The 25,774-nt window shown below is 40.9% G+C and overlaps 1 protein-coding gene across 1 annotated transcript in view; it reads right to left on the bottom strand.

Moving 5' to 3' along the window:
- The window catches only part of ASCC3 (activating signal cointegrator 1 complex subunit 3), a 677,124-nt gene that overhangs the window by 19,176 nt on the left and 632,174 nt on the right, over positions 1-25,774 (bottom strand). The window contains exon 37 of the mRNA XM_066608127.1: positions 22,775-22,999. Within this exon, the coding sequence (XP_066464224.1) occupies positions 22,775-22,999 (225 nt within the window). The remainder of the gene's footprint in view (positions 1-22,774; positions 23,000-25,774) is intronic.

Below are 25,774 nucleotides of genomic sequence, written 5' to 3'. Positions count from 1 at the left end.
GTGCATAAGTGTAACAGGTTGATGCTGTCCGTGGTTACGGTAGCATGAACCTTCTGACAGTTTCCCTTCAGATGGGTTTTCCATTCTGAAACATTTATATCATATCAAAAGCATATGCTATAAGTGTCTGATATGCTTGTATAATAGAAAAATCTGTACTATGCAAAATCTAATGGAAGCCCTTTTATTCACAAGACATTACATAATCCAAATACCAATTTGCTGACTGTCTAATGCCTTGCGAGAAAAAAAAGACTTGCATAAAACTTTTGGGTGATTTTTTTTTCATGCTAATTGGATCTGGGTTGGTAACCCGCTCCAAGCACCCTGGAGGTTTCAGAGTGCTGTGTTGTTACTATTCTAAAAGTCTAAAAATAGGTGAAGTTTTCTCTTCCAGGACTCTCATCTATCAGAAGGATGTGGGCTGCCTTCTCTCCTAATCAGCACTATAGAGAGGAGAGGCCATGTATGTATTGGGCTCTCCCCATAGTAGATGATGGTTGTTGTGGTAACACTCTAGCATTTCACAACTCCCATAAACTATCAATAGAGCAAAATGCATGCATAGACTGCCACCTCTAACTCACACACTGCTTTCTGTAGAGTCACATAGCTGGCAAGGAACCCCTTTTTCTTGACGTATGGGTAACCCAGAAATGGACCATCAGTACTTGCTCATTCCTACTACTGGATTGTGTGACACTCCTCTGATATGGAAACTAGATGTGAGCGGTCTCACACAGACAGCATTTCTGTGTCCAGTTAATAGGGAGTGGCACTGAAGGGCATTGTGCGCCTCACTTGGCCTATGGGCTGCAGGTTGTGGCCCCCTGTTCCAGTGCCCCTTTACCTACATGATGAGGATTTAGAGTTCTGTATCTAAAAACTATGCTGAGTTTTCTTGTCTTTAATGCTCTGTGTATAAAAATAAACAGACTGTATTTTAGGTGCCCGAATTACCTTGTGAATAGTTGTAAAAATATCACTTAATTTCTACTGCCATACGCTGCTACTGCTCACTTTGACCTAAAGCTATTATTTTTTTCTCCCATATTGAACAAAAAACACTAATTTCCAAATAGATGAAAATTAAGTCCCTTGTATGCATTCTGTTGTCTATTAAAAGAAGTACGACTGCAGCTGAGCCTTTCTGAGTTAGCTGGACAGTAGCAGCGAAGCTAATTGTAAATCACACAGAAGTTCATGACACTCCCTGCTATTCATTAGGACACCGGCTGATGCCAGAATTGATCAAGCCTTGCCATAGTAAATCAGCGGGTCTCCCTTGACAACTCAAATCAACAGTTTTTCTTAGGAAGGTAATAACAGTTGTGTTATTTACAAGGTATCAGTGAATGAACTGTTGATTTTCTCTGCACTAGTTACCATATTTTCCCCATATAGACACATATTCTTACCCAAACCAAGCAAAAGGTATTTGTGCATCTTATTTTAATATATAATTTTGTTCTCTTTCAATTTTGAATATAATAAAGGTTATTTTTTACATATCTCTTCCTGGCAGCAAATCCCCTATGTAATAGGTAATTCTCTTCCAGTGTTGGCTCCTGTTCTCAATTAACGTCAGTGGTAATACAATCATTGGTGAGAGAGTCTCTTATAATGCCATAGGGCTAAGTTTATTAACCTGTGATTTGAAGCAAGGTGTTTGAGTGCTTTTAAGGGCTCACTCACACGAGCATACTTTGGCTGCGTATTATGCTGGTAATATGCAGTACGCAGTGAATGTGCATGCAATATGTGTATTCCATGCATATTTTATGCACCCATAGACTATAATGGCGCATAGTATGCAACAGAAAAAGGATCTACTGTGTTCTTTTTTCAAGCGTCTAAATGGCCCAATGTACATCAATTGGGCGTTAGCACTCTGTATTATGAACGCAATATGCAGCCCTAAACTTTTATATTAATCTCCCAGCTGATATAAATTTGCAAGCACATTTTGACACTTAAAGGGGTTGTCCCGCGGCAGCAAGTGGGTCTATACACTTCTGTATGGCCATATTAATGCACTTTGTAATGTACATTGTGCATTAATTATGAGCCATACAGAAGTTATAAGAAGTTTTTCACTTACCTGCTCCGTTGCTAGCGTCCTCGTTCCCATGGAGCCGACTAATTTTCGCCGTCTAATGGCCAAATTAGCCGCGCTTGCGCAGTCCGGGTCTTCTTCTCTTCTCAATGGGGCTCGGTGTAGCTCCGTGTAGCTCCGCCCCGTCACGTGCCGATTCCAGCCAATCAGGAGGCTGGAATCGGCAATGGACCGCACAGAAGAGCTGCGGTCCACGGAGGTAGAAGATCCCGGCGGCCATCTTCACCGGGTAAGTAAGAAGTCACCGGAGCGCGGGGATTAAGGTAAGCGCTGTCCGGTGTTCTTTTTTAACCCCTGCATCGGGGTTGTCTCGCGCCGAACGGGGGGGGGTTGAAAAAAAAAAAAAACCTGTTTCGGCGCGGGACAACCCCTTTAAGAATTCAACATCTAAAATGACAATATAGAAAAAACTCACAAAGGCCAATTCAAATGGCTGTGTATTCAAGGGACAGCACAGGGCCAATTATAGCCTATAGGGCTATTCACATGCATTCCTTTTTAGATGAACCAACAGTCTGTGTGGGAAAAAAAATCACATCACGTCTTATTCTTATCCATTGTCATTGCAGGACATGCAATGCATAGAGTCTGTAGAATATGTGGATGACTGTCCGTGTACTATCCAGTCCAAGTCGTGCCCGGATTTCTTGGGCACAACTCCTATATAGCTGTGTGAATGTTGCTTTGGATGAAATTAGCACACTAAAGAATAGGGAGAATACTACTGATGACCTATCCTTAACCCCTTAAGGACATGGCCTATTTTGGGCTTAAGGACGCAATGATTTTTGGCGGATTTTCATCTCCATTTTTCAAAAGCCATCACTTTTTTACTTTTCTATCGACGCGGCCGTATAAGAGCTTGTTTTTTGCGTGGCGAACTGTAGTTTTTGATGGTGCCATTTTTGGGTACATAGACTACATTGTAAAACTTTTATTAGTTTTTTATGATAACAGGGAGAGAAAACGAATCAATTGTGCCATAGATTTTTTGGGGTTTTATTACAGCGTTAATCGTGCAGCATAAATGATACCATACAGTACGATTACAATGATACTAAAACTCTTATTTTTTTTAGGTTTTTCCACTTATCTGCAATAAAAACCCTTTTTCTGGAAATCAATTTTTTTTTCTTAAATCGCTGCATTTAAAGTCCAGTAAATTTTTTATTTTTCTATGTACAGAGCTCTGTGAGCGCTTATTTTTTGCGAGACGAGCTGCAGTTTTTATTAGTACCATTTTGGGGAATATATGGCTTTTTTGATCACTTTTATTGCATTTTTTTTGCGTTTTTTTTTAAACGCTTTTTGCCATGCAGAACAAAAGTGTTTAACTGATGATAATATGAAAGAAAGCACCTAAAAAGGTTTTTTTTTAAACATTTTTCTTTTTTTGTACATTTTTATTATCTTTTTTTTTTTTACACTATTTGTGTCCCTCTGGGGGACTTAAAGCACAGCACTAATGATCGCTGTGATAAGGCATGGCAGGACTTCTGTCCTGCCATGCCTTATCGCTTATACAGCGAGGACGCCTCTGTGAACCCTTCCCATGCTGCGATCTACATAGATCGCATCACGGAAGAGGTTAACAGCGGGAGGCCGGCTATGACTGACAGCCGGCTTCTGCTGCCACTCCCTATGACGTAAGGGTATGTCATTTTGCGGGAAGTACCCTGCTCCCATGACGCACCTTTATGTCACGGGGAGGGAAGGGGTTAAGATAGGTCATCAATAGTTGGCCAGCTGGGGTCCGTAACTCAGGACCCCAACTGATCAGCTGAGCGGGCACATGCTGTCAGCATCACAAATACACAGAGGTCGGAGCCGAAGCAGCGGAAGTCTCCACGTTGACCTTTGTGTAGTGGCCGATGCATGTAACTGCAGGAATGGCTCTCATTGAAATCAATGCAGGCATGAGGATAGGTCATCAGTAATATTGTCCCTGGAAAACCCATTTAACTCTATGTTTATTCTACAACATGTAGGCAGGATCATTTAAAATGATAGAATAATGATGATTTATGCATGAATGTCTAAAAATCAATTGGCAGCATCTAATCCAAATATCAGAAATCTTCCAACATTTCACTATACATGGAGAGCAGAGCCAAGTGTAAAAAGAGGATTCCAGGAATAGAGTATGCTTTGTCCTATGTTCAGTCTTATTTTAAATGTCTGCCAAAAGTTTTCAGATGTTCTAGTTGCCGAGTATACATGTGTACTCTATCAATTATTTAAGCAGTGCATTTGTTAGGACACTTTTATCGTACGGTTGCATGAAGCAATTGCTGTCATCTGCCTCGTGACTGAGATGCAGCCACTGTGCAACAGAAAGCTCACACAAGCAGCATCCTGTTAATGATTTAAGTGCTTAGTGACTATGCATGGTTAATGGCCATGCGGTTTGCCTAAAACATAAGGTTCCAAAGGAGCACTACATAGTCCCAACATAAAGTCACTGCAGGGCTCTAGCATGTGTATGAAGCTTTAAAGACTTTGTAAATACAAACGGATATAATTCTTGACTATAATCCACCTTGTTTATTAACAAAGAAGCACATATCGACATCACTAAGATTATGTGTGAATAAGGGAGAAAGAATAATACCTCTGCAGTGCGACCTATTGGAAGGCAGCATTCCTTCAAGCCAAAGTTAGACTCTTTACACAAGCCTTGTAACAATGACTGGGAATTAAAAGCAAAGCAGGAATCCATGTGCTCCTAAGATTATGTGTGAACATATCTTCATACTATTAGGATTAAAGTAGTATTCCAGGAAATATATGAACTATCTTTACAATACGTCATCAGATTGGTGGGAGTCTGACTCCATGTGCCCCTGCTGATCAGCTGTTTGAAGAAATTGCGTCACTCGGCGAAGGGTCATGGCCTCTTCCCCGATTTCTGACGTTAAGGCCTTTTTAGACATAACGATTTTCGCTCAAAAATCGCTCAAAGCCATCTTTTGAGTGATAATCATTCTGTCTAACTGCACTGACATTGTGCAGTTTTCGTTAAGCTGTCTCTGATCTTTCAGCATGCTAAAAGATCAGCGACCAGTTATTAGGAATTCACAGCGGGATACAGCTGATACTATTGTTTCAGCTGTAGCCCGTTCCCTGATGACAGGCGGGGTATGAAGAACAGAGCGATCCAGCTGTGTTCTCCATACCCCACTCGGCTGTACAACACCCGGGCGCTCTGAGCAGTGAACAGCTGGATGCAGAAGACAAGCGGGGACACCCCGCTTGTCTTCTGCATCCTCCGCTCGGAGCGAAATCGCGATTTTGCGCAATCACAATTTTAACATTAGAAGTCCCATAGACCCCTGCAGAAAAAAAAACGCTGCGAATTTCGCTGTGAAAAAAAAAACTGTAGTGGGTAGTCACCCTTAGGCTGGGCTCACATGAGTTTAAGATGACTGCGCATTACGCTTGCGGTGTACACACATGTGATACGCTGTAATTTGCAGGCAATCAGATACAATGCCTTACACTGGTTCGCTCACATTTGCGTGTCAGAACTGCATAATACTCAAGCGCAAAAAAGAACGCAGCATGTTTTATTTTGCTTGGTATTATACGTGAGAGAGACCATTGTTCTCTATGGGTGTATATATACGTTGTTGCAAAGTGACAGCATAGGGAAACTTAAACAAAAAAAAGACAGGAAGACAACACATGACAGCGTGCATGAGATACGCGGTCATTATCGTTTGCCAAAATGAAAAAGGTTTAGTACGGTGTTAGCCAGTAGAGCAAAGTGTGATTGTTCTCAGCAAGAGGAACCAAGTAATCTTGTAGATATGATACCTTTTAATGGCTAACAAAAATAACAATACATGATGTTACAGCGAGCTTTCACATCATGTATTTTTGTTAGCCATTGAAAGGAATCATAGCTACAAGATGACTTGGTTTCTCTAGCTGAGAACAATCACACTATCGTTGCTATACACGGCGATTGGCTGGGTCACTTCCAGCTCCACAGCGGTAAAATGCTGCGTGACTCAGACCGCTTTTTATGCATATAGCCATGTGAGCCCGGCCGTACACTTCTACACACAGACCACCTGAGCGACCTTCACAATAATCATACACCGTTTTGTGTTCTTCACGTCACTATATTTTATACAGTTTTCATGAAGACCTATGTTACATGGTGCAGCCCTTTGTAATACAGCTTTGGGGGTCTCTTCCAACAACATCTGCAGCATTTCTAGTAAGCAGTTTTATTCATCGCTTTTGGAGAGTTTTGGCTCTGCACATTAACATTTATTACTCACACCTTCTCAGTCTGATGGTTTGTATTGCATGTATGTGTTTATCTAACTTACAAGCAATATTTTGCTCTTCATTAATGAGGTTAATTATTAATGTGTCTCTGTGATAAATCTTACTTTATAACCCTAGAGTCAAGTGTTTAAAATTACACAGGGTTTCCATGACTGCACTTACTTCCCCTGTTAGGCTAGGAAAAAAGTTGCTGGAGGGCATGACCAAAGAACTGCTACTGCTCTGAAACAAGAAACTTTGTATATCTGTGAGATTTGCAAGATTTCATTTTCAAATGGTTCAACTGCTAATGACAAATGGTTGAGCAGAGGTCTTTTCCACAGAGCAATGTGTTCTATCATGCCCCTAGGAACGTAACTAAGGGGGGGGGGGCAAAAGGGGCAAGTGTCAGGGCGCAGTGGGATAGGGGGCACCGCAGAATACAGTGTCAGCATGAGCAATCAGTTGGTACAGCTGACTGTATGTTGCCTGAGCCACATACAGTCGCTAATTAGCGTTATAGTCAGCAGAACCAGCACTACACAACAGCATGTGCTGGTCAACTGTCGCATCAGCTGATGGCTTATATTAAAAGAGTCGCTCCTGTATGCTGGTTCAGCCGACGGTAACACTTAGCGATAGTATGCGGCTCAGGCTGCTGCCGTACTAAATGATTGCTTACATTGGCAGCGGTGCTGTGTCATGTGCAGCAAACACCGAGTTTATCTAGCGTAAACAAAGTCACATGGGCATCCCATAACGCAGTTCTTTAATGGCCCTAAGCAGTATGGTACGCATTACAATGACACTAGACCAGAGAGTTGATGTACTAAGTCCATCATTGAGAAATTGTCAGTATCACAATAGGACAAAATGAACTAAAGCAATTAAGAAATCAGAGAAGGAGGAATGTGGATGTGCAGGGGTAGCAGTCGCATCTAGTCACTGGTACTTGAGGGGGCCAAATACTGCTCGGATACACAAGACAATAGCAGTATTATTAATGAAACATGGTATGCGAGTTTCATACACATTATTTGTGTCCAGTCAGTTGTTTTATGCCTGAGCCGGACACAACTCATGACATTTGTGCAAAGCTGTGGCGTTAATAACCTGAGCAACGCTGCAATGCATCGCAACTCTTGCATTGGATTCCAAAACTGCTCCTGTAGGAAAGCCTGTGAACAATTCTGGGGTCAGTGTCCCTCTATTATTTCTGTACCATGCTGGGAAAAAAACATACCCAAATTTCCCAACACATCTGAAGGGAGCTTTATAGGGTTTGCATTGGGGCTCAGAACCTTCAAGATATGCCATTTGAGAGAATACAGTCAAAACTAAAAGTGCAAAGGGGAATATACAATACAATAGCTATAAATCACAATGTAACCAATTTCTAAGATCTGCTGATAGTGTTCTCGTAAAGTTAAAATTTCCCACTATGTAACACAATATGTGTTTCTATAATAATTTCCAATGCAACAGTTTTTCTTAAGATCAGCTGCTGTCTAACAACCTTAATTAATCAAAAAGTCATTTCCAGGCGCTATGTGGGGCTGTAAGAGCTTCAAGTATACTAGCTAGTGCCGAGTTAATCAAAATGCTAATGCGGGATGAATTAAAGTTGTGATTAACATTTCCCAGCTAATGCTTAAGTGAAATGATCATGCCAAATGGGTTAAGCACTAATCATGTTATCCACTCCCATACAACAAAAAGGTGGGTGGCAATGACTGGTTGCTTTCATTTCTCCATCTACTTGGATGTGTATCTTAATGCAGTTGATCGTTAAAAGTACATACAATTTATGGGCGTTTTACAAAGCAACAGATCAGATTAGCCCTCTGCCAACACCTGCAGTGCTGCAATGGTAACTTGTGGTGAGGCAAATAATGATCCTTACTTTCAGAGAAAGTCCAAGCATTCTAGTAAACCACTAGCTGCTCATTTCCCCTTGTTGCTCTGAGTTCACCCATAGGTCAGTGGGGGGTGAGAAGAGAGATTTAAGAGCCTTAGGTTCACAAAAATGTAACCTCTGTTCACCGACCGTAACTAATAAGCAAACTGCTTCAAGCAGGTATTAAATGAGAAGTTTAGATAAATGATGTATGTATATTTCCATAGCTTGTGCCTCTACACGTGTACTTTCGTCATGGGATGGACATCTTTTATTGGAAAAGTCACAGTATATCAATGTGGTGGGTTACTCGTTTTCCTGCCAATGATTCCAAAACCTTTGGGACACTTTGTGTGGGAGTATGTCAACTTTCTAACCATACTCGATCTATACAAATATCAGACAGGTTTAGGCCGCCCTCACATCTGTCCTGGATCCTCTGTTCTGAGGTTTTGTCGCAGATCCGGCACAAATTACCAGAAGAAAAAGCTCTGCATGCAGTGCTTCTTAGTCCAGTAAAATGCCAGACAGCGGAGCGGAAACCAAACAGACCCCATCAATGGGATCTGTCTGGCGTGGTTCGGTTTGTAATGGAAATTATTTGATTGTAAGGTATTATAATAATTATATGAATTTAAAAATGCGCAATGAGAGACGCCATTGAAATATACCAGGAGAAGTTACTTCACAAACTAGGGACATATGTCTAGATGAGATAAGAATATCAAGAAGCTTCCACATGTTAGCTGAAGGGGCCCTAGGAATAACAAGATACTAGGGGAGGGGTTGACGCCTCACACTAAGACTAGAGAATAATGTTCATAAACTAGAAATATGTGGATGTGTATATATATATGAATATACATGTATATATATATATATATATATATATATATATATATATATATATATATATATATATATATATGCATGTGTATGTGTATGTATATATGAAGGTGCACATGTATGTATGTGTGCCTATATGTATGTAAATGTGGGTATATAAGTAATATTTAATATTACGCCACAGAGTCATGAAAAGGACTACACAAAATGGCCGACCACATGCTTTGCTAAAGTACAGGGAATACATGTGTGTTGATAAGATAAGAACTTCGAGCTACTTGGGCCCCTCAGCACTCCATCAAGAGGTTATTCACTGCTGACTTGGAAGATTCTGGAAGGTATGCAAATGAAGGGTTAAGTTGACCTATGACAAATGTTGGATTGGAAACTAACCAATAAACTGCTTAGTTAATTGTCCAATGATCTTGCGACACCCCAATGTAAGGGGGCTATAAATAAAGATGCCCGACATCGATTTGTTGGGAATTCTTTGATGAATCCATAACTGTGTGGGCTCTGTCATTTAATTCCTCCGTCATATGACGTACTGAACTCTAGGTGTGAGCAGCCCTACTGCACGGGTCACCTAGACTTCAGTCACAGGGTACACTCTGCTGTCCCTCATCAGGCTATCGCCGTAGCATGGCTCATATGACGTCATTCACAAGGTACACTCCGCTTTCCCTAGACGGCCATATATTTTTGCCGTGACAGGTTCCTTCATAAGAGGGATCAATTTGGCCAGGGGATTACCCTTTCCTGCTGCTATAACAGAGCAAGAAAATGGAACTCCCTAGCACTATTTCTTCCTGTCTTCTAGCGAAAATCAGTGATGGAGGTTCCAAATGGCAATTCCAACGCTGATAGCAATGAGTCCTTAACCCCTTAACGGTCATAAATTGGAAGATGTTATTTTTTTAAATAGATTTTCAGTTTATGTCTCGTTGTGAATGTATTTGGTGCAAACTTAGTTTCCTTAGGTGCATTTTTAATGCTGCATTTAGATGAAACGATTATCCTTCAAAAAATTGTTCAAATGAGCGGAAGCGAATGATAATAGTTTAGTCTAAATGCAAGCCAATGACAGGTTTTTCTTTCTTTATAGAATTTATCGTGTATGTTCTCTTGTTTTTCATGTTCTCCTCCTGCAGAGAAGAAGAAGGAAGAACAAGCTTGGTGGCTCAGCCCTTAGCACTGTTGTCTTGCAGTGCTGGAGTTGTAGGTTCAATTCTGACCAAAGGTGATGTCTGTATTGGCTTCTCTCCTTTCTCTTCTATTTCTTCTATTTAAGTGTGATGGCTCAGTCGTTAGCAATACTTCCGTATAGATTTGTAGGCTCAAATCTGATCAAGGGTGATGACTGTATGGAGTTTTTCAAAATGGAGGTGGCTCTTGATGAGATTTGAACCTAAGACCCCAGGATTACAAGGCAACAGTGCTAACCACTGAGTCAAATTTACTGAAGAGTAGGTTTGCTCATCTCTAAATAGCACACATAAATGTCTGAATTTTTCCATGTAAACAAATATTTATTCATGAATTGGTCGAATTACGTTTAGAAATAATATACATTTAATTACCGTATATATAAGAAATAAGAATTGCATATGAATTGCATTAAAGTCTTTTATACTTGTTCCCATGGGAGGAGACCGGTTGAAAGCGTATTTGTATTCAGCAATTTAATAAGGGGTTAAATCACAGTTGTTTTTAATCAATTAACCAAGTATAGGTTTTTTAAGGAAAGTGAACAGTTTATGATGTAGAGGTGAGTAAGGTTTTAGCAAGGAACTGAAACGCATACTCCATTGTATCTGTGATTTGCACATTTTTATAAAATAAAGCAGGAAGATTTATACACAAGCAACACTCCTGTCTATGAAATTTACTTGTATAAAATTTACTTGTATGAAGTGCCAGAATAACCAGCAAAGGCTTGTGAGTATACCTGCTAATAGGAACCAGAGAGGAGTGATCCTACCAAGGTGGGACAAAAGCCTTTCTTTAAACACACTTATATTCAAAGGCCTTCCCTGAAAAACAATTACAGGATGCCGCAGCTGAATCCCCTGCCGTAGCTGTCATCTGTGACAGCTGTGGTAAGGAATTCTTTATTCCCCACAGGAATGAAGAATTCCTTTGCTGCATCTGTCACAGATGTGGCAGGTGCAGCAGGATATTCTTTTTCCTCGTGGGGATGAAAGAAACATCTGCTGCATGCGGCAGATGTGTTCTTCATCCTCGCGGGGACACGGCAGCGGTGGACAGGTAACTATTTTTTTTTCTCTACACTAAATTTCTTGTATTTCAGGGAAGAGCTTATATGTAAAGCTCTTCCCTGAAAAACAATTAGGGGTGCCAGCAGACCATTGTCTTCAATGGAGCTGCTGGCAGTAGCCGCTGTTCCATTAAAGACAATGCGTGCATTCCCTATGGTGCACGCATGTCCTATCTTTACAGACACGCACCTGTAAAACACAGACATGTGAACACACCATAAGGATTGCATTGGTTTTAATAGAAGCGTGATTTTTTGATCTTGGTGCTTAAGGGGATAATGGAAAAATAAAAAAAAGTTCTGGATGTCAGATTATGGCGCATAAAAGCAAACTTAAACGGCAAAATTCAAATTTTTTTTAAAGTAGTAAAACATAACAACAACTATATATATTTAATACCTTCATAAATGTATTGACCCACAGAGTTAGGGCTTATTCAGACAACCGTATATCGACCGGGTATTCAAGCCCTGCCGATATACGGTGTCCCTCTCTACAGGGGGAGGAGGCTGGAAGAGCCGGGAGCAGTGCACTGAGCTCCCGCCCCCTCTCCACCCCTCGGCACTATTTGCAATGGGAGGGGCGGGGCAGAGCCAAGTCTCGGAACTTAGCTTTGTTCCCGTCCCCTTTCATTGCAAATAGTGCCAAGGGGCGGAGAGGGGGCGGGAGCTCAGTGCACTGCTCCCGGCTCTTCCAGCCTCCTCCCCCTGCAGAGAGGGACACCGTATATCGGCAGGGCGTGAATACCCGGTCGATATACGGTTGTCTGAATAAGCCCAACAGCGAACATGCCATTTTTACTGCATCGTGTATAGCGTAGAAAAAAAAACAAACCTCTTCTCAAAAAATGGTGTAATTGTGTTTTCTCTATTTCAATCATATTTTTTTTAGGTTTTTAAATTCAAACCTATATCTTAAAAGAACAAAATGGTTGTGTTCTCAATGGGTTAATCTGGAATGCAAAAAACTTGCAAAGTATAAGTTTCCTATCTAGCTGCAGGGGCCATTCAAAAATATTTAGCTAATTACCTTAGTTTATAGTAAACTAATATATTACAACTATTGGAAAATTTCAATTTATAAACCGGCCTAATACTGTATCTTCTACTAAAACCTAACACCAGCAATTACTGATGGACAACTTCTCACATTAGAACAACAAAAATATGAATGTTTTCAATAACGCACAATAGAGGTGTGAAACAATTGTATTCACAAGTTCAATAGCACTAATATTTCAGAACAGTAGGGTCAAACCAAAGGACAACCATTTGAATAATAATAGGAGGAATATCCTTTTGTTGTCTCACATTCCATTTAGCTTCACTGACAAAATTAGTGAACCCCATGTGACTTTACAAGTACAAGGACACGTATGTTTTTCATTACGTTTTTAACAATTTATACTCAATAAAAAGGTGTCAACAAAATAAATAGATATAGGAAAAGGAGATTAGGAAAATGGGTGGAGGGTTTCAGGATAGCACAGCTAGCGTGCATGCTTATCCAGAGATTACTATAGATAAATGTCTTAAATTGAAATGCATATCGGTGTACATAAATAAGTGCATTTTTTTTAAAATAATGAAAAATAGGTAGTTATTAACTTTATACATACTAATCTGAGCAAGCCATTCACCTTTAATCCCCCAGGTGTTTATCCCTGTAAAGAGGCTTGGTACTTAAGGACTTGGAAAAAGCAGAAATGAAATCACTCATTAAACATAATTAGCAACTAAAGGAAAATAAGTGTTTGGGTAGTTTGAAAAGGAATAAAATGTAGTTATGAAGCCTGTGGATAGAAGGCAAAGGGTAGTAATCATGGGCTACAGGGATACAGTACATAGAAAAGTAAGGTCTCATGCCTACGGATGGAGTGGGATACGCCCGCAGTTTTACGCTGCAGGAATCCCGCGGGGATAAACAAAACAGTCCCCGCTAGCAAGTGCGGAAAAACAAGCATTTTACTGCGTTTTTTTCAACAGTCTCCAATAATATTATATTAATGGAGACCTCCCGCCACGGAAAAACGCGATAAAATAGAACATGCCACGTTTTTTTTTTCCCGTGGCAAATTTCCGCATGTGAGGACTGAGCTATTAGGTTCAATAGAACCTAATAGCTGCGTTATTCTGCCGCGGGGAACACGGCATAAATTCATCCTTGGGCATTAGCCCTAAATGAACCCCTTTAAATTATCTGGATCACTGTACTGATTACAAATAAAATGTGGTCTGAATGTTTTCAAATTTTAAATTAAAGACAAGCAAAATCGAATTAAACTATTAACACGCAAACAGTTCCACTGTTCCTGTCTTTCAATGAGCAAATTGAGGAAAGGCCCATTTAAACGGGATGAAGATTGGGCAAATGATGTCCGACATTCGTCCCCGCTAGAGATGAGCGAATATACTCGTTTCGAGTAATTACTCCATCGAGTACCACGATTTTCAAGTACTTCCGTACTTGGGTGAAAAGATTCCAGGGGGTGCCGGGGGGCGGGGGAGGCGTGGCGGAGCGGGGGGTAGCAGGGGGGAACAGGGGGGAGCTCTCTCTCTCTCCCTCTCCCCCCCACTCCCCGCTGCAACCCCCCACTCACCCACGGCGCCCCCCGAATCTTTTCACCCAAGTACGGAAGTACTCGAAAATCGCGGCGCTCGGGCGAAAAAGGGGCGTGTCCGAGTAGGTTCGCTCATCTCTAGTCCTCGCACATAATAGCTCCTGTGCACCTGCACGGGAGCTAGGATCGCTGGCTCATAACGGGGCGTCAGGAGGAGATTTCTCTCCTCACTCTCCCTTGCCCCTCTCCATTGCCCTGACATAGAGGCCGTTCAGTATTGAACGGCTGCTATGTTAAGACAATGGAGAGGGGCAGGGGAACCATTGAAATTCATCAACTATAGATCCACTTTAGCAACAATTACCTCTACAAAATGTTTTCTGTAGCTACAAATAAAGCCAAATTTAGACAGTTCTATGCGAGTTGTGTTCGAGAATCTTGGCACTCACAGCAGACAGTACAAAGCACCGGTTTGTGCGCTGCGTGATCTGCTGGGCAGTGGTTATTGCGTGTACTATTCTGGTCTATGATGCAGGTGAGAATAGGACATGCAGTGACTTTTTTCACCATTGGTTTATGTGGAAAAGTGCTCATATGTATAGTTCCAAGGCTATAATTCAGCCTTGTGGGGCTATACACATGAAATACACGGACTAAGACCTAAGTTTTGCACAACATTGAGAAGCAATTTCCTTTTGTGTTTTATTTCATGAATATTTCTGGAATGCTTTATGTGCACTGCCCTCTTCACAAACTTTGATGAAACTGCATGCTAAAAAACACATATTTTTATGTGTGCAGTAAATATAACAGTTATGCAATTTTTTGTTTGTTATACGCTGCAGCCACTTGTATCTTCTTGCAAAGACCTCTTCAGGTCATGTTACGGCATCTCCGTAGGGAGAAGGTAAAGTCTCGGATACGGCCATTCCAAAACACAAATTCTCTTTTCAACCATTGTTTAGTTGATTTATATGTGTACTTTGGGTCATTGTATTGTTACACCACCAAACCTCTTTTCAGCTGGAAGTCACAGACTGATATCCTTCGATTTCCCTGTAAAAAATGTTTAGATAAACCTTATAGTTCATTGTTCCCTCAGTAATTGCAATGTGTCCAGGCCCAGATGCAGCAAAGCTTAAACCAAAATGCTCCTTCCACCAAGCTTCAAACTTTTGGATGAGGTTTTGGTATTGGTGTGTGGTGTTCTTTTTCCTCCAAACATAATGCTGTGCATTTGAGCTAAAACGTTCCACTTTTGTCCCATCTAGAACATTTTTGCTGAAGTGTTGTGGAGCATCAAAGTGCTCTCTGACAAACTTGAGAAAGGAGTCAATGTTTTTATAGGACAGCAATGCTTCCTTTCTGTTGTCCTTCCATAACCACTGATCTTGTTCAATGTTTTTCTAATAGTGGACACATGAACCAAGGTTTTCGGCAGTTTGTAGAGTCTTCTGTAGGTCTTTTTGCTGTGACTTTAGGTTCTTTTTCACCTCTCTTGGTATTGCCTGTAGTGCTCTTGCAGTGCTCTTAACAGGACACCTACTTTTAGGGAGAGTAGCATCAGTCCTGAATTTATACCATTTGAAGTTAATTTGTCAAACCGTGGACAGATGAAAACCCAGGTCATCAGTAACCAGGCTTTGTGTGCTTTTATTTAGATACAAAGCCTGTGTGAAACCCAGACTTCCAATCCCATCTCCTTCATTGAAATTCCCTTTGCAAAATTCATTAAAGGCCCATTTACATATAACGATTATTGCTCAAAATTCGTTCAAACAAACTAATTTGAGCGATATTCGTTCAGTGTAAATGCACAAAAATCACTCACTATTCATTCACGGTTTGGTAAGCTGACTTTTCAGTCAGCTTAAAAAACATTGTTGGGTTGTTGGCTTCTCGTCCTATGGAAACACTACCTGCTCAGGAAAGTGAAGCACTGAGCGAGAGGTGGACAAGAAGCCCGCGATCCAGTGACAAGTCTTTCTGTATCGCCCTCTAGATTTCATCTGCTGCATTTACAGATACCAGTTGAAGGAATCTATTATGCTTAAGGGACAAGAGCGACACACTTTTCCAAGGATCTCAACTACAACTGCTGGCAGACCTTTCCGCCTTATACTTTTGAAACAAAAGGTCCTATGACCTTTTCTGGAAGTGCTTCGTCGCTGCAACCCAGCTTACACTTGGAGATTCACCTTTCGTTTACAGGCCTGCCACAAGGATCATTTGGAGGAACTTCGTCACCCGGGAGAATTTTCCTGCTTTCTTGTCTGCCTTGGGTCTACACTGCTTACAAATATATTTCAATCCTCAGATTTTCCAGGACTAATGATAGAATAGCACCAGCAGCTGCTTTAGACAACAAGTCAACAAGCCTATATAAAAGGTCATTTTTTGACACACAGTATATTGTACTTAAAGAAATATATATTTCTTAGCATTTTGGGGAAAGAAATGTAAAAAAATGTAAAGAATAAATTGATGTAATTGTAGCCATGCCATTTAGGATAACAGTATACAAGACCTACCTAACCTCTGTATTTCTCTGTATCAGCTGTACCAAAACTTTGCAATGTCTTACCAGAAGTGCTGCATGTAGATCAGTAAACATGAAAAGGTCTTTAAATCTGTCTGGAAGGTTTTGTACAATCCTAGTCACTAGTATCAATTTATCTTTAAAATGGTAGAAAAGTAAACAGGTGCTAACATCTCTTGGAGTTGATGCAGGCAGAGATTTAGGTTTTGGTATTCGGTGCACTCTATCAATTAGAGGTGTATCTGAAAGGACTGCAGCAAAACAATCTGCAAGATATTCTGCAAGTTGATCTGCTTTAACTGTTTCAGGGAGGCAGCGGAATTATGGTAAGACCGATCTTCAAAGTCTGCCTCTTTCAATTTCAGTGCTCCTACCTCCTCTTTTAGGACATTATTTATATCCACTAACTTATTGTTTGCTGTTGTGAATTCTGCCATTTTTGATTCAATGTGAGAAGTATGGTTTCCCAGTGTTGTAAACTCTGCTTGCATGTTTATAAAAGCAGCAATAAGGTCTTCCAGGAGTGATGCTCTCAGCTCCAGCAATATTGCTTTAAGAGATTCTTCAGGCACTGGTTTGAGGGAGGAGGACAGCAAGTGATCGTACTGAAGCAAGTTCTGCTGAATAATGTCTTGCTGATCAGATACAACATATGCCATCAACAGTTCAGATTAGCTGCAGCATTTACATGTCTAGCAGGTTTATATCATCCTTTCTGCACTGGGAGCTCCAGCAGAGGTGCAGGATGGTGAGATGGAGCATTACCATATGGTCCTTCAGAAGCATCAGGTGATGAAGCAGGTGAGACACTTATGAAGCTGCAACACTATTGCTGCTGACTCCACTTTGTGACTGTCTGGAAGGAAAGAACTCTGTGAGTCTTCAGTTCTTTTTGGTCTTTCCTCATGATGCAGTAGCACTAGAATATATATGATCCAATTCTGCCACCAGGGACCCAGAAAGGATGTCGTGGAGAGATGATTTATAGCCTAGGGCAATGGAGCTAGTGAATGTGCACCATACTCCAATGTGCTGCAGGCTATGCTCGCTTTAAGACAACATTTTTAACTGATTTTTACTATCTTCTCTACAGCAGTTTAATACTTCAAATGGCTGAAAATTCATCATCTTGCACTCATATTATCGCTGAATCGACAGATTCTATTTTATATAAACATATCTGCTCTTGTATTAACGCCAGATCATTGTGAAGCTGCTTGAAAATCATTTGTAGAAGGAAAATGTATAGTACACACTAATTTTTATTACTACTACAGTATATATAAAAAAGTATATACACCCCTGGGTATTAGTGTATCTTGACGCCACCAGGAAGTCCTGGTGGAGTCAAGATTGACAGTGGGGTGACGCCCCCTGTACCTGATTGGCTGCGATAGGGCCAAGGCTGCCAGGTCGTAGTAGGAGACTGTGCATGGATGTGTGCGTGATGTACCCAATTGTTGTTACGCTTACATTACTAGCTGTAAATGCTGCTATGTTTCCGCTGTAACGTGGCAGCATTAACATAATGTATGCATAAAAATAAAACTTACCCTCACCCTAAGGTCCCCCGCTCACAGCTGCCGGCCTCCAGCTCACAGCTGCTGCGCTGATGGTGTGGTCTCCGCGGCTGGGATTGTCATCTCCTTGGAGGCCACTGACCTGCTGACACATGGCGACCTGACTGCTTCTTGTCCGCCGCCGGGACTGTGACATCTGTGCCCACACTCCCCGACGTACAGCTTCCACTTTCTGCAGATCAGCTCTGCCAGGAAAGCCACATCAACTTTAGTGGGGGTCGGGGGGCTCCTGCTGTTGCCGGCAGCCAACGGGAAAGCCACATCACCTTCAATGGGTGGCGGGGGGATTCCGGCGGCGTGTGCTCCTGCTGCTGTCGGCTGCCGGATAGCACTGCGTCTCCCCCCGGCCCTGTAGGCGTAGGCACAAGACTGTTGTGGAGCGCCGCTGGCGGCACAGCAACATCGTGTTCAGGATGGTTTTGCCTCAAGATGGCCAGGAACACCGTGGCAGCTCTGGCTCTGCATTTCAACGAGGGCCCGCTGCATCATTTTCCCCACAACTTTTATTTCCCTTCCAGGACCTATGTACCAGGCTGGTGTTCAGCCAATCAGGTACAGGGGGCGTCACCCCACTGTCAATCTTGACTCCACCGGGACTTCCTGGTGGCGTCAAGATACACTAATACCACACCCCTGTTGAATGCCACGGTTTTGTTATGTTAAAAAAAATCAAAAATGAATCATTTCAGATTTATTTCCACATGCAATGTGACCGATTATAGTCTGTACAATTCCATTGAAAAACAAACTGAAATCCTTTAGGGTGGAAAAATTAAAAAAACAACTAAAATGTGATTGCATAAGTGTGAACACCCCCTTATATTCAGGGATGTGTTTGTGTTCAGAATTAGCCAATCACATTTAAAGTCATGTTAAATAGTAGACAGTATACAGCTGCCTTTATTTAACGTGATTGTGATTTACCTCATCTTAAACTAAAGCTCAGCTGTTATAGTAGGATTTTCCTGACAAAAAAAATAATAATGTGGTTGCATAAATATGCACACCCTAAAACCATTACTTTGTTGATGCATCCTTGGGCTTTTTGGATAGGTGTCTATCAACATAGCACATCTTGATTTGGAAATCTTTGCCCACCCTGCCCTGCAAAAGCACCCTAAGGGCTTATTCAGATGACCCCTATATCGGCCGGGTCTTCACGCCCGATTGATATATGGTTTCCCTCTCTGCAGGGGGTAGGAGGCTGGAAGAGCTGGGAGCAATGCACTGAGCTCCCGCCCCCTCTCTGCCCCTCGGCACTAGTTGCAATAAGAGGGGGTGGGGTGGGGCGGAGCCAAGTTCCGAGACTTAGGTGGGAACCCTACCCAGCCGTCAGCAGGCGGCCTTATGCACTCACATTTTAGTCTTGCTGTTTTTATTTTTCAACCCTAAAAGATCTGATTATTTTTCAATGGAATTGCACAGATAACGGGTCACATTGAAGGTGGAAACAGTTCTGCAATGATTCCTCTTTGTCGGATCTTTTAACATGATAAAAACATGGTATTTTAACAGGGGTGTGTAGACTTTTTATATCCACTGCATGTAATGGATCACCAGCACAAACTGTTATTTACATTCTGCTCACCATATTTCCTTACATTATTTATGTTCAATGACAATGTCACCATGGTAACTATGTCAACTTAGGAAGATTCACAATCATTTATGTACTGCATAAATTAAATCTAAAATAGCCTCCTACAGAGGAAAAAATACATTTTGATGTGTTTCTATTACATTTTCTACATATTCGGTGAAGCGCAAGTACATCACAGTAATATGCTATACCACAATATTCGAATGTTAAACCAATTTAAATAGCTAAATTATTTTAACTGTAAAATCAAAATGCATTTCTAACAGAAATCCACCAAATGCAATGGGCGGCGTTATGCTAGCTTTGCACAAATAATAATAAGCATTAACAGCAGCAGTCTGGAATCCAATACAGCCCCACAGAGTGAAAGAACGTTCACATATTTTCTTTAACGGTAAGATCAATGAAGATTCCGAAGCTACACATCAATTTAAAGATATATCAGAAAGTTCCTGCGGTAAGTATCTTACCACCCTCGTACATGCAGAGGAAAAATGGATTTATAATGTTATGATCAATGCATGTCCAATCTTCCCTTATATTCTCCCATCTAATTGCACTTGTTTGTAAGTAGATTCTCTCTTCCGAATCTCCTGTGTTATATGAAGGGAAGAATATAGTGCAGACAACTTCCATTCTATAGGGTAAAAGCAAATTTTTCCAATCCCCACAGCCCTGACGTGATTGCCTGTAAGATTTCGAATGTCTTCTATGCATATTTTAGTCATTTCCATGCAGTGCAGCCTTCCGTCTGATGCTTATCAGACAGCATCTTGATGTTGAGATTTCTCCCTGCCTTCTCTCTCACTATTCAGTGCTATTATTTCCATGATGTCTGTATTCCATTGATAGCTGTATTTTATATTCACCTAAATAAGCTACAAACCATAAGTATATAGTCAGGAAGCTGAACCATCTTCTCCTTCATTATAACTGTGTGACAGAAGCCTCTAATCATCAGTAACTGTGACAGGAGTTTCTGTGTCCCCTCCTCTAAAGAGCTTCCTTTTATTATTGATTTTGTTTTGACCTAATTTAAAAAAAATGGATAAACTAAATACCGGTAGAATGTGTGGCTATTTACAATACATGGAGTGTTTTAGACACACTGGCTACGTCCCAGAAAAGCCGCAAAAGACGAAAACAAGAGTCTGGCCAAGTATAGTGTGCCACAAGTTTATTACATTTGCAAAAAGCGCTTTGTTTCCAACATTGTTCTTATCAACATTGTGGGTATATGTTATACATTTTCTTTCATTCTATTGTCATGTAGTGATTGTTCTTAGTAAGAGAAACCAAGTAACTTTGTAGGTAAGATACCTTTTAATGGCTAACAAAAAGACATGATGTAATAGCGAGGTTTCTAACCTACGCAGGGTTCTTCCTCAGGCTTATGGAATAGATCCAAAGAGGCATATATAAATATACACACATATGTGTATGAAAAGGCACAGACATGGTGTGATTAATTTGCGCCTCAAAAAATACCAGAACAGGATGACTAGAGGAGTAAATACTTAATTAGTCTAATAAGAGATGTGAATGTTTTATGGTCCCTAAATTGGTGTTGAATAGAGATGAGTGAGCATACTCGCTAAGGGCAATTACTCGAGCGAGCACTGCCCTTAGCGAGTACCTGCCCACTCGGAAGAAAAGATTCGGGTGCTGGCGCGGGGGACCGGTGAGTTGCGGGAGTGAGCAGGAGGGAGCTCGCTCATCTCTAGTGTTAACCATTATTAGCCATTAAAAGGTATAATGTCTACAAGATTACTTGGTTTTTCTGGCTAGGAACAATCACATTTTGCTCCACTGGCTAACATGGTACCCATCTTTTCTCGTCTTCCCTTCATCTAACACTGGAGGTTTAGAAGATAAAATTCAATTACAAGCAAGGGCGATTGGATGGCAGTATATATGGGAAAATTGGACATGCGATGATTGCAGCATTCTGATACCATTTTTCCTCTGTGTGTATGAGGGTGGTGAGTAACTTACAACATGGACTCTCTCTTTAATTCAGAACCCTTCTTGAGTTAATGTTAGCTGTACCTTGTTTATCTGCACATATATGAAAAATAATACTGTAGGTATACAGTAAAGCCATATACATGTGCGACCTCTCCAAGCTTATAACGAGGAAAGATCTCACCTCTGCACATACATATATTCCACTTACCCACTGAAATGAAGACTTAAATTGTGGCAGACAGAACCTCCAATACCCAGTGCCAGTCCAGGCCACATAAGATAATTTCCCATTAATGCAACATGGGACTATCTTTCTGACATGGTGCATTAGCAGGAGTTCCTGAGTACTAGGTTAATGAAACTTTACTGTACACAGATTTGAGAAAGAAAACATAATTGTGCTTATATATGCAACATCCAATCATCACTTAAAATCTGATAATCTAGCCCTCATTTCCAGTGCAGAATATATTATAATATCTAAGTACTCAATATAGCAAGGAACTTCACAAGAAGCACAAAAAAAATGAAATTTAGTATCAAAGGTGACCTGGCTGTTCCTATATGCTGCCCTGGCTGAGGGCTGCACAATGTAGTGACAGACACAGAGATTTCAATGGTCTTTCAGTTATGTGGAATGGTGCAGCAATTTTTTAAAAAGTTGCATGAGAAATCTTGCAGCAAGTGAGAAGCAATCCCCGAGATGAGTCCAATGATATTCATGTTATGCAGGCTTCCTTCACTCTCTAGCTGCTGATTGACAGGTCTCTCTGTATGCAGCTGGAAGGCTGAGGAGCCCGCATATCATGAATATCATCAGACTCATCTCAGGCAGCGCTGGCCCCACACAGTTACACATAAAAGTTTTAAAAACCGCTGCATGAATCCACACAAGTAACGTATCTGTCACTATACTGTGCTGCCCTCAGCCAGTGCCGCATATAGGAAGTGACAGGTTCCCATTTTCTACTGACTTACTTCCTAAATATTTCTGTTAATATAAGAAAATTTTACATACAATCCATAAATATCTGATAATCTGGCACATAATGAATGGATTAGATTACTAAAGGTGGAAACAGATCTGAATAACGGAGAAGTGGATGCTCACCTGACAGACTCTTATGGCTTGATCCAGGACAGTTTTGGTGTCAGTGGCATAGTCAGGACAAGGTAGTGTTGCCCTACTGAAATGGGCTTGCAATAGCAAATGCGTTTTGGTGTGTGCGCTGTCCATGGAATGGGGATTCACTTCAATAGGAAGGTGTTTCGCCAGCTCATTGTTCATTTGGTCTTCATTATGTCTGACAGGGAGATCCCTGTATTCTTCTGCATCCTTCAAGAACAAAAACATTGCTTTAACATAAGTCTTATGCAATGCATAAGTAACTCTGACTTTAAGGCAATAAGGGGTCATTATATATGTATGTTGTGAAACTAGAAATTTCAGAGACAACGAACTAAGTATACAGCTATAGTGCTGGGATCAGGAGAGAAAAAAATCACGATCAGAATGTATCGATATGGTGCTGTATAACAATGATGCTAATGATTAGCCTCTACACTTGTAGCCTTTCTTTATATCAGGCAAAGCAGTAAACATATACAAGGTGTCCCAAAAAAGTATACGCATTTCAATAATGGTTATCTAGGCCGTTTTTTAAAACCATATGTAGTATTATCTTGTCTCTAAGGCCTCCTGTCCACGGCTGTTGATATTCGGCCGTGGGGGAGGAGGGTGGGGGCCGCTATCAGTTCTCTGCAGTTAACCTATCTGACAGATAGGCTCACTGCCATTTCGATCACACGAGCGGAGAATCGCTATGATTCTCCACTCGTGGACACCGTGACTGCTCTTTCCATAGCAACTCTATGAAAAGCGTTCACTGCGTTACCCGTGGCCGAAATATCGCTGCGCGTAATGCAATGAGCAGGCAGCCTAAAGATGTCAGTCGCACGATTGCTAAAGCCACCTTGTAGCCTTCGGGACAGTCAAATAAAATGGTTGAGGCAGGCTTGACTTTCAAGCACCAATGCTGTTCATTCAATACTTTGTCAAAATCCGAAGTGCCTGGGTGTTAGCGGTGACCACTTAGAGCACCTAATGTGATTGCAGAAGTCAAACATAACGCAGAGCTATCTTTTGATGTCTATCTAAATCTAGTAATAAAGCTTTTATGCAGATATTTTTCATGTTGAAGCATGTATACATTTTTAGGACATGCTGTATATTCACACATACTAAGATCATGAATATCTAATAAAAAAAGGGGCCCCATTAACATATTTTTGCTATGTGTTTACAAAGTACATTGGAAGAGTTTATTAGTTATCAGTTAAATGGATGCCCTAAGAGGTTATATGGGTGATGGATGCCTCCCGTTAGGTGTCCATTGTGAGCTCCCTTTGACATCTACTTTGCCACCTTTCCCTGTGTATACACTAAGCGATAAGAAAAAAAAAGGAAATGTGAGCAAGGCCAGAGACACAAGACTATACCCATTAAATGTATGCATGTATAAACTGTATTGTCTGCCTTTTAAGATGATAGCTATGTATACATATGCTATTTAGTGCACCCACATAAATATATTTACAGATAAATGCAAATTCCCCTATACTGAATTAGCAGAATTGCTCCCTTATATTTGTATAGGGGATGTTAAACTCTGGTATTCATAACACATATTTTTCTCTTTCTGTTAGTAGTAAACAGAGTTTTTCTCACACTTTCTGGTAAACACTCCTCTGGGCATTAATACCTAGCAGGAGGCTTGTTAAATGAGTGATTGAGTTGTACAACCATATGGTTGATTTTGTGTCGCACATGCACTGGATGTGAGCTCCCACTATTTCTGCATTAAATGACTATATGAAGATGGATGGATGGATGGTAAATCCGGTCCCTCCATTTCTACCACAGCCATCTCTGTCTTATCCCTACATTGTCCTCGTCATTGTCCTAATGTCTACAATGAATGCAAAGACAATTATTTGCGTCCTCATTATGCAGTATGTATCCACCTATACACACATACACAACTCTATCCTGAAATGTATTACAGAATTGCTCCTTTCTCCTGGCAGTCTTAATACAGTTTTTGAGACAAGTAAAATGTATAAGTTGTCAGACAGTAACAATACAGGATACAGCTCATTGGGAATCTACTACACAACATAAAAAGACAATTGCAGTTTACACAAATCATTTGGTCACATTAACAAGCTCAGGCTTGTTCTTATGGTATTTTCACACTGAACTAAATTGCTGGATTAATTTCCTGTTTGAGACTCTTAAATGCAAACTGTTAATTTTCTTATCTTCATGCACACACCAATTAAAGGAAATTGAGAAAAGCAAGTGAAGCTTTGATTCAGCTTGGAGCGGAGATGAATGGAGGGCAGCAGGGTCAGCAGAGTCCATTATACTCTTATGTGAAATGCTGGTGCGACTGCCCTGTCCTTGTTTGTTTAGTGGAGGCTGGATGGACTACTAACTGCAAATCTGTTCCTGTGATTTGACCAGGCAGCCCGGCATAAAGATGTCTCCCTGTTGCAAATGTTAAATGACAGTGATTGACAATCATACGATGAAGTCTGCCTGTAACCCCCTGCTACTGTTTTCAGACTGCAGCAGAAAAGACGGAATAAAGAAACATTCTTCATAATCACATCAAATAGGCCCTGCTGTTCACTCAATATTTTTCATTTTCGTTTCCCTTTTCATTACAAACCACAATCTGTTCTGCAAATGCCATGGACTCAACAGTAGCAACAAAAAGAATGAATTTATCTAAGCACATTCTGTCTGGGTGCTTTTTTATAGTGCCAATAAAATTGGACACAATATGCTGCTTGTATATAAATAGAATGGTAAAAATGGCTCCTCAAATCTTTACCTTAATGCTAGATATTAGACACAAAGATGATACAGTATATATGTTAGGTCAAAAATAGTGCTGTGTTATATATACAAAGATTCTATTCATACCACCTGAAATTAAAGCACCCTAAATTCGCAGTGTTGTTTTTCTCCAGGGGTCTATGGGACTTGTTAATGTTAATATCGCATCGCGCAACATCGTGATTTCGCAGTAAATTGCGATTTTGC

The sequence above is a fragment of the Eleutherodactylus coqui genome, chromosome 1 (genome assembly GCF_035609145.1).
Source record: "Eleutherodactylus coqui strain aEleCoq1 chromosome 1, aEleCoq1.hap1, whole genome shotgun sequence".
Lineage (NCBI taxonomy): Eukaryota > Metazoa > Chordata > Amphibia > Anura > Eleutherodactylidae > Eleutherodactylus > Eleutherodactylus coqui.
This window is presented reverse-complemented; position numbering and strand designations above follow the sequence as displayed.